This window comes from Pteropus medius, unplaced genomic scaffold (genome assembly GCF_902729225.1).
Source record: "Pteropus medius unplaced genomic scaffold, Ma_sr-lr_union100, whole genome shotgun sequence".
NCBI lineage: Eukaryota > Metazoa > Chordata > Mammalia > Chiroptera > Pteropodidae > Pteropus > Pteropus medius.
Genome location: NW_024347732.1, coordinates 84,353 through 101,886, shown reverse-complemented (window position 1 = coordinate 101,886; position 17,534 = coordinate 84,353). Strand labels below are relative to the sequence as shown.

Sequence of the window (17,534 nt, the reverse complement as noted above, 5' to 3'; positions counted from 1 at the left end):
AATTCTACTTTTTTACCAATAGGTGGCATTGACAATGTTAACTTTTAAAATGTATCTCAGAATATGTTCTAATTGGACAAAGTGTTTTATATTTAGCTTTTTATTTAGTCTGAGAAAAAGCTGCCATATATTCATTTTTCATGGTTGATATTTGTTCATATTTCATGGTTTGCTGACAAGAGGCATGTGACTCACCATCTTTACTTCTCCAAATCAGCTAAAAGGAGGGATTTTTAACCAATCAGATTTCACAAAAAGTGTAATGCAGTGTCTCACAACTCTTACTGTCATTTAACTCTTACATAATGCCCTCAGAGAAGGCCCGGACTCTAGGTATCAAGAACCCCAAACCATGCCAGTCTTAATTTGCTATTCAGAGTATCTAAACCAAAAAGAATAGTTTAAAATGGAAAATATTGCCATAGCCCAGTGCCTTTCCTTTACAGTAGAACCTAAGGTGTTTTATTCATAATGACTTTGTAAGATCAACCCATTTTCAGGTATCTGAGAGCCTTCTATCCTATTCTTTTAATGAGACACATTTATTTTCTGTTTTGAAGAGCATCCTTGATTAGCTGCTCATGTTCATTACATGTTGCTCATTTATGTGTCACTTTTTCACTGTGATGCTAAAGAACATTTATACTTATGGACAACAAATTAGTTTTTTTTTTTTTTTTTTTTTGGTTTTCTTGGTTTGGTTTATGATATTTGTCCAAATTATATCTATATTGATTTTTTTTTTTTTTCCTAGAGGATGCCCAATTTGTTTCTTTTTTTTTTTTTTTTGGTAAATCGAGTGGGTATGTGCAGCTTTCATATCATGTAAGCCCTTTATTCATGACCTAATTTTACATAATAGGATGTGTACTTTTATACTATGCCAAAATGTAGAAAAATTTTATCATGCTTGTTTTAGAGAAGCCTATTCCTGCACACATAAAATAATTTATGTTGTCTTTATTTTTAATTCAGGAAAGCCACACTTTGAATCCACTTAATGTCTACTGTGGTTTCTTGTTTCTTATATATATTAAAAGAGAATTTATATCTTCACTTAGAGAATGTTACCTGGACAACTAGCTCAGGGGTTGGTATTATTTTATTCTCTTGCCTTGTGTATAAAAGAAAGAATTCTGACCCAGATGACCTCTACACTTCCCTCTAGTTCTAACATTTTATCATTCTATGAAGAGCCAATTAGGTAATTCTGAATCTAAATATGACTCATGTCTCCATTTAAAATCGAATATTGTTTCATATTGTTTAGTTTGTCCACGTAGTCTTTGATAAGTATCTGTGTGCATATGAGTTATGTCTTGGATGCTTTAGGATGATTCAACCTTCTTCTCTACATTTGTAGGGTTGCATGGCACACGTCAAGAAGAAATGATTGATCACAGACTAACAGACAGAGAATGGGCAGAGGAATGGAAACATCTTGACCATGTAAGATGTCAGTAATTGTTTAGGTTAAAAATGTTTTGATAACAGCTGGGGTGATGTTACGTGATAAAAGAAAAGTGTAGGGATGCTTTGAAGGTATTATGTTTTCTGCTATCCTTGAAAAAAATAATGAATAAGAATGTTTGAAGTAGAATATCAGGTTGATTTCTAAATTGATATCAAAGCCACTTACATAAGATAAATGTTTAGATCATGGAAAGGAGTCTTTAAAACCAGATTGATGTGCCACTGTTTTATTACAAAAGGTTCATTTAGCTTATGGAGTAATGAGATTAGTATTTGGAAAGGTGGCTGTACTCCTTCACGATGTCATGACTCATGTCCATGCCTTCCAGTTTTTATTCTCATTCCTATTGAGTTTACTCATCTATTGGGTCTCAATTTCAAATCTGACCTTTGAAAATATTAGACCAAAGCCTTCAGGAGTTAAACAATATCCTTCATTGTCCTAAAATAGTTTTTTTTCATTACCCACCAAAGTCTTTAAGTTGTGGTGATTGATATGTTCTTCCTTTCCCCCCTGTTTCTCACATAGTTATTGAACTGCATAATGGACATGGTAGAGAAAACAAGGCGATCTCTCACTGTACTAAGGCGATGTCAGGAAGCAGACCGGGAGGAACTGAATTACTGGATCCGGCGGTATAGCGATGCTGAGGACTTAAAAAAGGGCAGCAGCAGTAGCAGCAGCCACTCCAGGCAGCAGAGTCCCGTTAACCCAGACCCAGTTGCATTAGGTATCTTTTCTTCAGGTGGACATATTGAACAGATATTTCTCATGCTATTAATGCTGATTTTATTTTAAATTGTCTTTTTCTAAAATAAAGGATATGCAAGGAATTTTAGAACAATAAACACTTTATATATCAGCAAATATGTCTTGCTTATCTGTTAGGGAAGCTGGCAGATTGGCTTATGCAGAGCCAGTCACAAAACTGAAACTCCTTTTCCAGATTAAAATGTTGTGCTCATGGTATTGCTTGAAAGCTGAAACAGAATTTCACATGAATCATTAAAACTTGTGCTGATTCGTAGTATAGCTCTTTGGACTCAACTTGCAGAAACAGAATCTCGGGGAGTTGGCCTGGCCTTCTGTACTTCCAGCAAGCTTGTTGGGGGACTCCACTGCTACATACCAGCATTTGAGAACACTGCACACAGGGAAGTGTGTTGTCTGATTTTTAATTAAAGACATAGTCTCAAAGACAATCTTGTTTTTTAGCTATATCTTATATTTAAAACAAAACAAAACACATATTACCTCAAAACTTTTCAAGGAAGAGAGACTAAAGGGTTACATAGTTTGCCCAGTGCCACTTGAAAATTAGTGATAAAGATTTAGCTCTAGTCCTGTGATTTGACCTTAACAGGTTGCTTACCTATGATTTTATTAATTTTAGTTATATATAGGAATTAATATAGCTGTGCTTTAGAAATTGAATGCTAGTATGTAGCCATATTTAATATTGATATTGGGATCATTAGGGTTCTAAAAAGAATTTAATCACAAATACAAGCATACCTTGCTTTTTTCTGTTTTCGTTTTGTTTCACTGCATATCATAGATATTGTGGGGTTTTGTTTTGTTTTTTTACTAAATTAAATTGAAGGTTTGTGGCAACCCGGTGTTGAACAAGTTTATCAGCACCATTTTCCCGCAGACTTAGATGATGGTTAGCATTTCTTAGCATAAAATACATTTTAATTAAAGTATGTACATCATTTTTGCACATAATTCTATTGCACACTTATTATACTATAGTATATAGTAAATACTACATTTTATATGCACTGGAAACCAGAAAATTCATGTGACTCACTTTACTGTGACAGTAACCTTATTGCGATGGTCTGGAACTGTCCCTGCAATATCTCTGAGCTATGCCTGAACATGGAAAGAAATTTTGAATCTGAAAGAATTTTTGAGTGGCTAGAAAGCTTTTTCTCAAATTAATAAGCTGTCATCACTTCCTTTGCTGGCTGTTATATGTGTATACATTTGAGTACTTGGTGGAGATGGATTTATGTTGATCCCTGTTTTCTCCTCTCATTTTCTTACATTTAGTTCCACACCTGTCAGGTAACTCAGGTTAGGGTACAGTCCATGTTGTAAAGCGAAACTAATTACACATGTGCAGTTAAATAAGCTCATGATGTTGGCCTGATTATCACTCATGGCTGATTATCAAAAATTAAAAACTTGATGTATATTATCCGGCTATTGAGTATATGATCTTTTGAATGAAAATTATTCCTAGCCAATAAAGTTTCCTTTACACTTAAGTTTGTGATTCCTACTAATCCCTGAATGCTGAATGTCTAGTACCATAATAAGTATTAAATAAAGGATGATTCTAAGTCACTTAATTTACCTAACAAGCATTATTCTAAATCAAATTTAAAGACAGACTGATGTGTTTTAGATTTAAGTTTGATTTGTACCCATATTGATCCAAATAAAACTAGAGCAGAGTAGAATAAACATCTTATTTTTTATTTTCTTATTGTGAACAAAAATCATTCAGTCATGACAAATCTGATCAGGATAAATAAAGGGGGTATTTGTAACCATCCAGTATAGGTAAAAATTGAGAACCTTAAAGTAAATCAAACTTTGGGAGTAAAAATATCCAGTTTAGTCCACTCTATTGAACAGATTCATTGAGTCAGTACTTATTTATTGAATGCTCGCTATGTGCCAGACAATGCTATGCACTGTACTAAAGGAAAGAGATTCTTCATTTCTTCCTTTGAGGAACTTTTGATCTAGTGGAGGAGACAGGAAAGGAGATAGCTAGTGGTATGGCACCAGATGGCCACTTCAGTTCATTGTCCTGAACTGACAACATTAGTATTATCTATCTCCTGTCCATTGGAAAAGAAAAATTTCAGACGTCGATTGGACTTCCTACCTAAGTGAATTATTTTCAGCGCACAGAACACAGGACACTCATATAATCACTACTAGATATATGGATTCTGGTGATGCAGAAGTTTATCATTCTCCAGGGAGATAGGTTTAGTTTCCCTGTTATATAACCAAAAGAGTAAACTTGTTTTTAAAAACTCCTTCTTATGAGTACACAAATTATATTACTTTTAATGATGCTTAATGAAGTCATGTTTTTGGTAAAACCAAAAGGTTGCATGGCTTTAAGCTTTTGTAAAGTGTATTATTCAAAGGCTACAGGTATTTCACTTCTCTGATAAAACAGTCAAGTTCCTTGGGACATAAAGCCCTAGATTGCCTTTTAAGAAATTATCACAACTTTAGAGGGAAACTGTCAAGAGCCATACTATGTGCAAATTTTAGCTTATTTTATTCCTTGTCCTTACTGGTATATTCTTGAAGCCTTTGATTTCCATCTTGTGGGGTCAGGCTGTGGCTATAAATACAAGGACAGGTGGTTTATAATTATGGACCATATCATTTACATTAAGTGCTTTCTAAGATTCTCTCCTAGGTTTTAAAGTTGGATGTATTGATTTGTAATGAAAAGATTGGAGATTATTGGTTGATAAATCTTTTTTTTTTGTTTTGCCTATGGAAAATGTGTAGTGGAGTATTTGGGTACAGATAGAGCTATGATCTTTATATCCTACAGTTATGTTGTGTTTCTTTTAGCCTGATTCTCTCAATTCTTAAGCTGCTGTCTGAGCTCAAATGAGATCTTGAGAATTTCAGAATAACATTATAGATGACACCTTTGGTTCAAAATATTGCCCTAGTTATATCCTTAGCTTGGAAACCCTGGCAATGTCTAGTCATACACACATTCTTAGCATTTTCAAATTGTATTTGGGGACTGTGCAGAGGAGAATGTAACTTTTCCGACTGCTGTGTTGTACTTGTTAAACTTATTCCCATTCTCACTTTTGAAATATATCCATAGTATTAAGGCAGTGTGACAGATTAGTAAGATAACATGATTAATCTATTCCTAAGTGAATTTTGAGAGTTTTCCCAGATATTAAATAAAGACTATTTTGAACAGCTTCTTAAACATTTTTTAAAATTGAGTAAAACACTGAAACTATGTTGTTATTTCAACTCTTTAAATGAAAAATAGGTTGATATCTTGGAAGACTTTCAAAATAATAGACTTATTCTTGAAATTATAGACAGCAGCAGCAGCAGCAGCAGCAGCAGCAGCAGCATCATCATCATTCACTTGCTTTCTAGGAAAAACTCCAAATCATCATCATCATCATCATCATCATCATCATCATCATCATTCACTTGCTTTCTAGGAAAAACTCCAAAAATCCAAGTCAATAAAATTAGAAAGCTAATTTTTTAACCATTTTTTTTTCAAAGTATGACTTATTTATACATTGAAGTTTTGTTGTATTGTGTACGTCACTGAAGAGCAAGTTAATGCCATCAGAATTGACATTTGATCAGTTAAGTAGAAATACTTTTATACATCTAGGTAGGTAGCTGCTAGTTGGCACTTGATGTGCTCTTGGAGTCTTATCTGGCTCCTTCTTTATCTTCCTTTGCCTCCATTTCCTTTTCTCTTTATATACTGCTCACATCACTGTCTTGGTTCCTGACATTTTAGTTCTTTAAAGTTACTTTCTTTTTTCTGCTCTTAAACTATTCTAGAATTTTTCTATAGCTCATCCTTTGTGTACTCTCTGTTTCTTGTCTTCTGTATCATTAGAGAGAGTTAAAAGAATTTTCTAATGATGTATTTAAGATAAATGGTAGAGGCTGAAGCATAAAATTGAAATATCATATTTTCTCCTTTTTTTTATTTTTATTTTTGGATATTTGAATATTGCCATGATAGGGTCTGAAATTTAGAAAATACCAGTATGTTTTGGTAAAGGTTTTTAGTTCTTGCCAGAAAGGAAAACATCAGAAAATGGTTTCCTGTTTGTTTGTTTGTTTGTTTGTTTGTTTTTAATAGAATGAAAAATCAAGTTAATTGTTCATAAAAAGCTTAGAAATTTAGAAATTTGTTGAATTAATACCACCGCCTGCCTCAGGTGGATTGGTTAGATGAATTATTATTTTAAAATTTCTCTGGCTGGTAAGCTTTGTGATTGTCATATGATTGATTTATAGAATTTCTCAGGACTGTCTAAATGCTCAGGAAATCTAGCATGAAAGTTAAAAGCACAGATTCTGAGCAGAAATGTTTGGATTTGAATCCCTGGTTCCTCTCATTACTAGTTTTGTGGTCTTGGGCAATGAACTCTTCCTCAGTTTTCTGATCTGTAAAATGGGGATAATAATACATATCTCGTAAGTGTTTCTATATGAAATGAATTAATAGATATAAAGCATATCAGATAGTACCTGACACATAGTAGATGTGATATAAGTGATTGCTATTATTATTATTATTTCTAACATGCAATCTCAAAAGGAACTTTAAAGAACAGTGGTACATGAAACTAGTATTTTTGCTTGGCAGCCAACATAATGAAATTATTTTTTTTTTTTTTTATCTAGAAAGTATTCCAGGCAGTAATTTTTAGTAATTTTTAGGCAGTAATTTTATTTAATAGTCAGAGAAACTAGAACAGGAGAATTCTGTCTTAAATACAGTAAATCTTTTGTACCTTTGGGACCCTAATTCACAACACAAGGGTATAGAAAAATAGTTTCCTCCCAACCAAAGAAATATATTATTCAACTTATATCAAGTTATAAAAACCGAAAACAAGTTCTTCAGAGTATTTCTGCTTTTAAGTATTTGAGTTTTATGCATGTGTCGATTCCTTTAAATCACTTCAGAAATTCATTTTGAGACTATTCACCTGAGCTCCTAATGCAAAGTGAAGTGCCTAGTGTATTTAAGGATACTGCATTAAAAATAATGTGGCTATTAATTAAATATGTCTATCTTTTAAAAATAAGAAAAGATGGCTGCATCCTGGATCATTAAGTATTTTTATTGTTAAAGATGGAAATCTTATTGTAGTTGCTGGCTTCTAAGTTGGGTTTGTGCTTCTGAAACATAATATTGAAATTTCTGAATTTATTATCCTTACAAACAGAAATAAGTAACATTTGTAAAGATGGCCTTTCTTCACCCTTCCTGTCTCTTGATGGTTGTGTTATAGATGTTATAATCACAGCCTTATTCTGCTCACTACAGGATGAAAGCCATACCTAGGTGCTGCCAAGCTTTGAGCATTGCTCTCTTGGGTCGTGTAAGGTCACATTAGTTCTCCAAAGGCTTTCAGCTCATCCCTTCACATATATGGATGGTGTACCTTGCTGCATCTAGTATCCAATGGTCTCCATTCTGTCCCAAGTGTATGGCATCCTCCATCTCCTTCATGCATCATGTATTGCTCTTTCACATTTCTTTTAACATATTTTCCCACTTTGACTGGATCTCCTCTCTTCATAAATTTGTGTAGTCATCTAGAGGCTCTCCTCCTCTTCTCCTTTTGTCCCCAGGCAATTTACATCCCAAAGCAAGCAAAACTTTAGAAGAACTTTTCTGTAATTTTCTACATCTTTCCATAGATACAGATGTATATGTTTCACATTGTAAATCATCTCATAGTCTCTTTTGTCTTTGTTTCTACCACTACATTTTCATAAACTATCCATTTTATAACAACTGATATTTTATAGATGGTCCAGAGTAATGGTTAAACATTAGCTTTTTTAGAATCTGAGCCTTTGAAACTTAAAGTCTTTTCCATAGATTTGTCTAGATTAGCCAATATTCTAAAATAAGACAGTCCTAGGAGAGAAGTTGTCTCTTGTAATATTGATCAACTTCAGGATTTTTTTGTTTTTTAAAACTCAATTTTGCTTATATAGACTCTGTTATTGCTGTTACATAATCATAAGAGAAATATTAAATTTATTAGTCCTTTGGTTTCTGTAGCTGTTATGGCAGCAATCCCCAAGCTTTTAGGCACCAGGAACCGGTGCTCCTATGAGAATCTAATGCCTGATGATCTGAGTTAGAGCTGAGGCGGTGATGCTAGCGTTGGGGAGCGGCTACAAATGTAGAGGAAGCTTCACTTGCTCACAGCCTCCTCTCCTACCGTGCAGCCCAGTTCTTAACAAGTCACGGACTGTTACAGATCTGCAGCTAGGGATTTGGAGATCCCTGTTTTATAGTATTCATCAGTGTATCAAATTAGATTCTGAGGAGTACATCTATTATTGATTACTCCATTCTTTTCTTTAGTAGACCTGATATATAATATAGCTAGGACACACTAACTTAAAACTGGAGAGGATATTGTAAAGTATGTATATATATAAATATGTGTATTTTATTAAAAATAATTTATTTACTTTCAGATTCTGCTGCTGTTTTGAAAAAAAAATTCTTTTAGAAAGAAGGAAAGGATTAATAAAACTTTTGCTTGATTGGCTTGGGAATTTCTATCAGTTTTCTAGGTCAGGAGGAGTTTGCGTATGTGTCACTGAGATTTTTCGGGAGATGTAGCCAGGGAGGTGGAACCCTGCACAGCTTTCTTGTGTGTGATGTATGGACCCTCACAGTCTCTACTTCAGGAGATGTAGCTAGGGAGGTGGTTGGATGATTGAGCCATATACATTATCTATGAGTAAATTTGGGAGCTATAAACATAATGTTTGAATAAAATTTATAAACATTCTCACCTAAGAAATTTGAGGACTTTGAACCAACTTCACTAGGCCCTAGAACTAACTCTTCTGCCTATGCTGCCTGGAGCTGGTAATTGGTACCTTTCAAGCATAGACATTGGATACCTTAACATCACCTTCCCTGTCCCCTATAAAATGATTGGCCATTTATTAAAAATATATATATATTTTTATAAAGCCTAGTGCTCTTTCCTTAACCCAGTAAATAAAAAAAAGAATGTTTTTTGTAGCTACTTTGAAGAAGGCATATTTTTTTCTATTTGTCTTCAAGCTTTACAAATCTATTCTTATCCAATAAACTATTCTTAAGCCAAAGTCTTTTCCTAAAAAATTGTCTTTAAAAGTTGTCATAAGTAAATCTCTCTGTTTTTACTGTGTTATATGGCTAAATGTGAACTTGATTATACTTCTAGAAATAGTTACAGTGGTATCGAAGGTAATTTTAATTAGCTATTTAATTAGCTATTTCACATTTCCTTGAAGTCATATATGCACCAAACAGTTTTACCTAGCTTTCTATGTTTTATGAATGAAAATTACTTAAATAAAAACATTTTGGTTTTTGTCATTTACTTTATAGAAATGAATGTGCACATGAGAATGCTTGGGTATTTCCAGTCCATCCAATTATCAAGTAGTCATAAAATTATAATGCTAACTTTAAAAAATAAACTTTTTATATTTGGAATAATTTTAGATTTAGAGAAACATTACAAAGATAGTACAGAGAGTTTTCATATACCCTTCCCCAAAGTGTAATAAGCCTTTTCTAATCAGAATAGTTGGAGAAATCTTGTATTCTGGTGAACTGATAATCTATGTTCCTTACAGGATTCAAAATATTCAAATGTACTTGAGGTATTCAAATGTAAAATGACATATACTGAGCTAAATTATATTTTTCTCTATTTTCAATATTCTGTAGCTTCACAAAATATGCAAAACTGGACTGACTTTCGACTCTCAACATGCCATTAGATAAAGTATTATTTTAAAAAAGCAGTCTGCTTCTTGACATATACATGTAGAGAAAAGTTTAGTTACTTGAAATTTATCAAGGATTGAATAATTGTCATATTTATAAAAGTTAAAATGATTTTTCCTACTTCGAGACTTCTAAATCCATATGCTTTCATTGAAAAACCCATATGGAAGACACATAGTGCATACTTTAGCTATGAAAAACTGTTTACACTTGAAATTTACTTTCATGCATATATAATAAAAATAAAAGGTTTTATGTCATTTTCATGAACGTGATTTGGAGGTAGCATTCCTATGTCTACTTTATCACGTTATCTGTTTTCTCAAACTTTTAAAATTTGACAAGCATAATAAGCATAGTTTCATTTAAAGTGGAACTTCATTTTCTTTTTTGGAAAGCATGTACTAATTCTGTTTGGGCAACTGAAGACCTGTGAATTCATTCCAATGATTCTTTCTTTCTTCCACCCATGTCAAATCCATATGATTTCATTTGTGTGAAAACTTTTAATACTAAACTATATTTTAAAGAAATAATTGTGAGAACTGGTTAGCCACACAGTAAGGCTCACTATTTATTGAAAGGTGGTAGAATCTTAGCTATGTGAAAATTATCTTACCTTAACATTTAATTTTTTAAAAAATACCAATTTGACTCTCAAAAGGAAAACTACCAATACAATTTATTTTCTTTAAATAAATTATACCCATAGAAATTCCCATAGTGGTGACACATGCTAGGAACAGTGTTCCCAAACATCATATGGTATAGTGAAATCATTAAAATTGCTTCAGCTTTGAGCGTAAAGGCATTTAGACCAATAACCTGTTTTCCTTGAGCTCTAATGACTGGTATTGCTATTTTTATTTTTTAGAAGTGAAATGCTTAGCCTTTTAAAATTGTGCTTTTGAAAAGAAGCCAAGAGAATGGGCATAGCTTACTTCTAGCTGGTGTAGTGACGCAACAGTGCTCATATGCTTTCCTCTTCTCCATCACTTTTTATCCTTTTCATAGATGCGCATCGGGATTTCCTTCACAGGCCTGCTTCTGGATACGTGCCAGAGGAGATCTGGAAGAAAGCTGGTAAGGATTGTTAAAAAAACACAAGTTTAATGTTCTGGCAGCTGTGTGCAGTTATTAAATGCCATAATGTGAAGAATGACAAGAAAGGACTTTACTGCTAACAACAACAACAAAAACACAATACAAAACACACCCCCCCCCAACAAATGTAAAAATCCTGATTAATATTCTTAAACCAGGTCTGATTAGAACATGAATTAGTTTTTATTTTAGTAGCATCTGCTAGTGCTACTATAATTGAGAGAATGGCAATGTTTCTGTTTTTCAGGGACTATAATTGTTTATTGCATGCATTTTTTTCCTTGAAAAAAAATTTGGTGTTTTAGAAATTAAATTGCATACTTCAGTCTTTTTCTCTGAATTCTTAAGTTTTTAAAAACTACATCAAATTTAATTGACTTGTTGAGGCACTCAGAAATTTTATGGTTATAACCAATTTTTAAAATTGATCTTCCAAGCTAATAATAATCAGAGCTAAATTATTTTTAAAGTTTAAAGACAAAATTGCTAAACTTCTATTTTTCTTTTCCATTTGCACAATTTGATTTTAATTAAGAGACATTGTTCTACATTTCAAAGTAGATTTAAAGTTTCTGATGTCTCGACTTAATTGGGCTTGAAGACATTCAGATCTGGCAGAATCTTGGTGAAACACCAGTGCTATAGACATTGAGCAAAAACCTTATAAAAGCCATCTCAGGAGATAAAGCATAAACCTGTTTTAAGAGTTAAAGATGACATGACAAATACATACTGTGTGCGGCTTTGAGCTGCTCTAACTCCAATTGTTAAAATAGTTTTTTTCTGAGCTGAGAAACTGAAAAATGCTATTTCTGCAAGTTATAAATTAGTATCAGATTAGGAACCCTAATCAAGGAGCAAGAGTCAAGGGAAAGGGTTTTTTGTTTTCTACAAAAGATTTCTCTTTTGGATTTTGATTTGACTCAGCAGTGTCGATAGTTCTTTGCAACTTGCTGACTCTCTGGTCACTTGGCTTTTATCCAAGTGTTATTATAGATTTTTCTAAGAAATACCTGTTTTCATAAGAGCGATAAGGAGTTTTAAAATCTGATAGAATTCCAGGCTTAGCAACTTAAATTGAGAACCGGAAAGCTCTCTTGCATGTCTAAAATGAAAATCAGATAGATCCATTCACCTTAAAAGTTAAACGTTAAATATATATGTTGACTTGTATGTTGCTAATCTGTATAGTCTTCCAAGATTTACAGTATCATCTCTAAGATTTTCTATGTAAGTAATAGTCATGGGATACTCCTAAGTTGTTAAAATGTGCTGGGTGCCACCTACCTGGTAAAAGAATCACTACACCTTTTTTTTTTTTTTTTTTTTTTTTACCATTTTTCTCCCGCATTTTTAAAGTATCAGCACAACTTATTCACAAAGGCGGTACAAAGAATTCTCATTTTAGACAGTAGAAGGATGATTTTCTTATGTTGAGGAATAGCACTTTCTGTGCATTTCCCTTATTTATCTTTGATAGTTCAGAAAGAAAAATTGACAGTAAAATGTTGTGTAATTAAAATTCCTCTGTGCTGTTATCTGCTCAGTTCTTTGTTGTCTACTATTAAGTGAGAGCAGATTTTCTGATTGTACCACCTTTGTTGGAAAGTCAACTTAAATAGATATGCACAAAGGAAGTCCTGCCATACGTGGTAAGCAATTAGAAGCAGATTCAAAACTGCACTATGTGTTTTCCACTTAATCTTTTTTTTTTTTTTAACTTGACATGTTGTAATCTACTGAGTCCACTATTAATTTTCTTCATTGTCTGTTTTGTGGGTTTCTGTAACTGATTCTGGGTGTATTTTACGCCGTGAGGATTTCAAGAGTAGAGAAAGATCAATACTTGTTTCTGTTATGTCCATACATTCTCTAAGAAGACTCAAGTAAATGTTTGGAATAGTTTTTAGATGTGCCTGTCATGTATATCAGGTCTTCAATCTAAAATATGAGTTGGTTGTGGTGGTAATTAAATCTATAGTCTTCTCAGAGTGATATCCCTCAGTTGCATAGAAACAATTTGAAAATAGTTTTCTGTGGATGGATGTTAAATTTAAGGAATATATTAAATTCCCAAAGTATGGACAACAGTTTCACTGGAAATCTTGAATAACTGCTTATACTTATCTTTCTATGCCCCTTAAAAGGCATTTCTAGTGTTAGCAGTGTCATGGCATCCAACATAATGAAAGCATGAAGGGCAGAGTGACATCTGCATTCAGCTTATTACAATTTGAAAGCTTTTTCCAAGATTCTAAAATTTGCTATGGGCAGATTTTAAAGAAGAAAATCTATAAGGTGTGCCTTTGCAATAAAAATATTACATATTATCTTTGTGGCAAAAGATAACAAAATAAAGTTTGAATCATTTAAAAAATGTCAAGTGTAGAATATAACCAGTACATAACTTTTAATAGAAAATTATAATTGCAAAAATCATATCCTGTGTTTCAAAGTACATATAATATTTTGAAATCATTTTATTTTGAAATGATTTCAAACTTGCAGAAAAGTTACAAAAAATAGTATAAAAACTTCCCTTGTACCTTTCAACCAGTTTTTCCTATTTTACTGTATTTGCTTTAATATCTTCTCTCTCTCTTCCTTTCTCCTTCTCTCTTTCTTTCTGTTCTGCATCATATTTTTCCCCAAACATTCAAGAGTAAGTTGCAGATGTGATTTCCGTTTATCCTAAACATCTTAGTGTGTATTTTCTGAGAAAAAGGACATTCTCTTATATAACTACAGTTACAAAAAATGAGGACATTAACACTGCTATAACACTATTACTTAATCTACAGACTTATTTAAATTTTTCATGTTGCCCCAATAATACCATATAATAATATAACAGTATACATTTTTAAATATTTGAAATTTTAACAAATGTTGAAGAGCACATCAGTTTTCCCCTCAAAGTAGTAAAAGCAGCAGCAAAAGTAACAAAACGTACTCAAGTCACTAAAGGTCTTTATAAAATTAGAAAAAATCCGACAAAGATGGTTTTTGAATTGCAACTGAATATTTTCTTCAGTATGCTTCTTTTTCCAACAATCAGTGAATGTTTGCAGTTGGTAATAAATATTCAAGCACCTTGCAAATGTCCTACCAATTCTCTTTGCTGATCTGTATATGCCTCTGGGATTAGAATAGGAATGCATAATTTAAATATAAATTGCCTGATTTGCATATACAATTTGTCAAGCTACAGCTTTGATGATAAGCAAAAATTATTGTCCTGTATTACTACTTAGATAGAATTTTAATTCACCTTGAATATTCAAACTAAATTAGACCCTGGCTGTACAGTTAGAAGGGCAGTACTTCCCTGGTCCCCTAAGCTATTTATGATAGGGTAATAAAGGCATCTTTTCACCTCCTGGTGAAGAAGGTGCTATAAGCTCCGTACGATACACTATTTCTATCCAGGGTTTAAATACATATCTTAAAGCAACCAACAGTCTTAATGTATTTTAGTTAATATTTCCAGTCCGGCTCTTTCCCTTATATTTTAGTTTATAAGACCTATCAGACAGTAATTGCAAATAAGTAAACTTAAGAAATGATGCTGCTAAAATGAAGTCATGACAATTAATACTAGTGGAAGGTTTTTGGTGAACCTCAAGTCATGGACTACAAATGTGTAAAATAAATCATAGAAATTTAAGAAACCATAGGAGTATTTGCATCTCTTACATTTTTAATCTACAGTAAAACATTTTTATTAGGAATCTATGTTTTTAATTAAACAGAACATTTAATTAAGGTGCTTTTTAAGTGAGTGAACATTAGGTGCAAACACTTGAATGAAACATGTCATAATTAGTTTTAATAGAGTGTTAATTGGTACTAGGTTTGCCAAGTTAATAATTACTGCTTATTAAATTTTCAATTAATCATTGTTATTTTGCTTTGAATAAAGATGAAAATTAGATAAACTAATTCAGGGGGAGGATATTTTCCTTTATTAATTAGAACAATTAATTTTTATAGTGGAAATTACATGTTTTAGTTGTCAATCTTATGTTGTACTTTAGTCAAATCTTTGCACCCTTTCCACTACCAAAAATAAAGAGCTAATTTGTCACCTTGCAGGTTTGTAGTTGGGCCTTATTGTTTTGGCCTGTGGTATGATTCAGCTATATTTGCCCAGTGCAACAGTTGGTTGTGGGAAACTGTACGAACTTGATTAAGTAGATGAACAACAGCTTAAAATTTGGAAATGAGCAAATGATTTTTAAAAATCCCTGTCATTTAGTTTATAAAGGCAATATCCACATACTCTGGAAATGATTTAAGAAAAAAGCTGAATCGTCTGTCTGTGCCATCATTGATTTTCTTTAAAAGGTCTGCATTAACATAATTGCTATATGAATTACCTTTTCACTGTTATTTTTGTCAGTAAAATAATTGTTTGCACTTATATGTTTGTGTAAAATATATTTCCTTCCTCTCTTTTTCTGAAAGCTTTACCCCCATGTATTTCCTATTTAATATTAACCTGTAACATTGTGGCAAACCACCTTCATTATATGTCTGAATTATCCAGACAGGTTTCTTGTGGTTTTTGTCCTTTAACTACTTAGTTTGGTTTCATGATCCTTTCTGGGGGCACTAGTTGTAGTAGAAAAGTTGAAATGATATAGTAGTTTAAAAAATATTCCCAGAAGTGCAAGTTAAAGAAAAAGTTCCACTCTTTGTTTTCCTAAATGAATTTTAGAAATTTGTTGTTTTGTAGACAGCCAGAAGAACTGCCCAATAACTGGGATGGGAGTCATGCTTGTTCTATAGAATTCTATTTAACAGCGATCAGTATCTAAGGGCCTACATAAACTAACAGAGAAATGTTCTCTTGTCCGGTTTGGTCTGCCTGGAATACAGAGGAGGCCGTTAACGAGGTAAAGCGCCAGGCGATGACTGAGCTGCAAAAGGCCGTGTCCGAAGCCGAGAGGAAAGCCCACGACATGATCACGACAGAGCGCGCCAAGATGGAGCGCACCGTCGCAGAGGCCAAGCGGCAGGCGGCAGAAGATGCGCTCGCTGTCATTAATCAGCAGGAGGATTCCAGTGAGGTGAGGCCCGGATGAGAGCTTCCAAGGACAGAAGATAGCTTCCACTAATTACATTGCTAGTTTTTGATCCAAGAGATCGCAAATAAAAGTAGATATTGGACTTAGACAAACAAATCATAAGGGGAAAATTAGAATAATTTGGGGAGTCCTGGTATTTCTGGAATTGATCAAGAGCTGATTAAATTTTGTCTTTATTAAAGACTTAGAACAAGTCTGCCCCCAAAAAAGGTTTTTAATATATTTGGGGAGTAACAGATTAAAGTGAAATTCTTATATCTTCCTAGCACTATTCGGAGACACAAAACTCAGCTGTGTGTATTAACATATGTGTCGTTTCCTTCTAATAGAAAGAGTTTAATAGAGATACCCTGTGTAAGCTGTACTCTCTCCAAAAACATATTGCATGCCTGCAATCGAAGTCATTTCCTTAACTATGGGTCCTAAAATCCAATGCTAAAACAATGTTTGCATCAGTTAAACATTTCTAAGAGATTTTCTGCATAGTCAGTTTTTCCACATTATTTGTAATAACCAGTATGATGATCATTTCATAATATAACATCACTGCCAGAGGCAGTATATTTAGTACTTTTCCAGTAAATTCACACACACACACACACACACACACACACACACACACAAGCCTAAATGGCTCAAAGATCTGGGAAGTAACTAAAATACAATATCTAACAGAATGCTTTTTAAAAGAGTCTGTAAGTCAAGAGCATCTGTAAGAGCAGCATGGCACTGCTCTGCATTAATCCAGCACCGCAATCCCCAGCCCCAAAGTACCTTTACATAAAGTCTGTAATTAGCTGAACTAGCAAAACCATGAACTGATAAATCAATGGTCTACTACAATACATATCTATAACTTGTGAGGGAGAGTAAGAATTTAATTTGTACTAGGCTTCTTTGTAGATGAAAGACCCTGTGGGAATCACTATGCCCAGTTTCTATTTAATGTGTAGCAGATGAATATCAAGAGGACAAAAGGAATAGATTTTCGACATTTGAAAGTTTCTCAGGAAAAGAGGGACTAAGGGAAGTTTATCTACATTTTAACTGCTGACTTTTCCATTGTTGAATTAAACTAGACATAAATTCAATTTTATTAGCATCTTATGGCTAAAATATTTAAAGACCTTGTTTTGTACTTTAAAAAATTTATTAGCATCTTTTGGAGAGAATTTGCCCTGCTCTACTCATGTTAGTAATACTGTGAAGCACAGTTGTTGCCATCATTAAAACATTATCACTTTCACATGAATGTTTTAGGGCTGTTATTTAT

At 33.1% G+C, this 17,534-nt stretch overlaps 1 protein-coding gene across 3 annotated transcripts in view; it reads left to right on the top strand.

Annotated features, from left to right (window-relative positions):
* The window catches only part of RUNX1T1 (RUNX1 partner transcriptional co-repressor 1), a 139,001-nt gene that overhangs the window by 108,131 nt on the left and 13,336 nt on the right, over nucleotides 1-17,534 (top strand). For all 3 annotated transcript variants that reach the window (XM_039877101.1, XM_039877102.1, XM_039877103.1), the window contains exons 7-10: nucleotides 1,364-1,449; nucleotides 2,003-2,204; nucleotides 11,082-11,150; nucleotides 16,053-16,243. In XM_039877101.1, coding sequence (XP_039733035.1) covers nucleotides 1,364-1,449; nucleotides 2,003-2,204; nucleotides 11,082-11,150; nucleotides 16,053-16,243 — 548 coding nt within the window. The remainder of the gene's footprint in view (nucleotides 1-1,363; nucleotides 1,450-2,002; nucleotides 2,205-11,081; nucleotides 11,151-16,052; nucleotides 16,244-17,534) is intronic.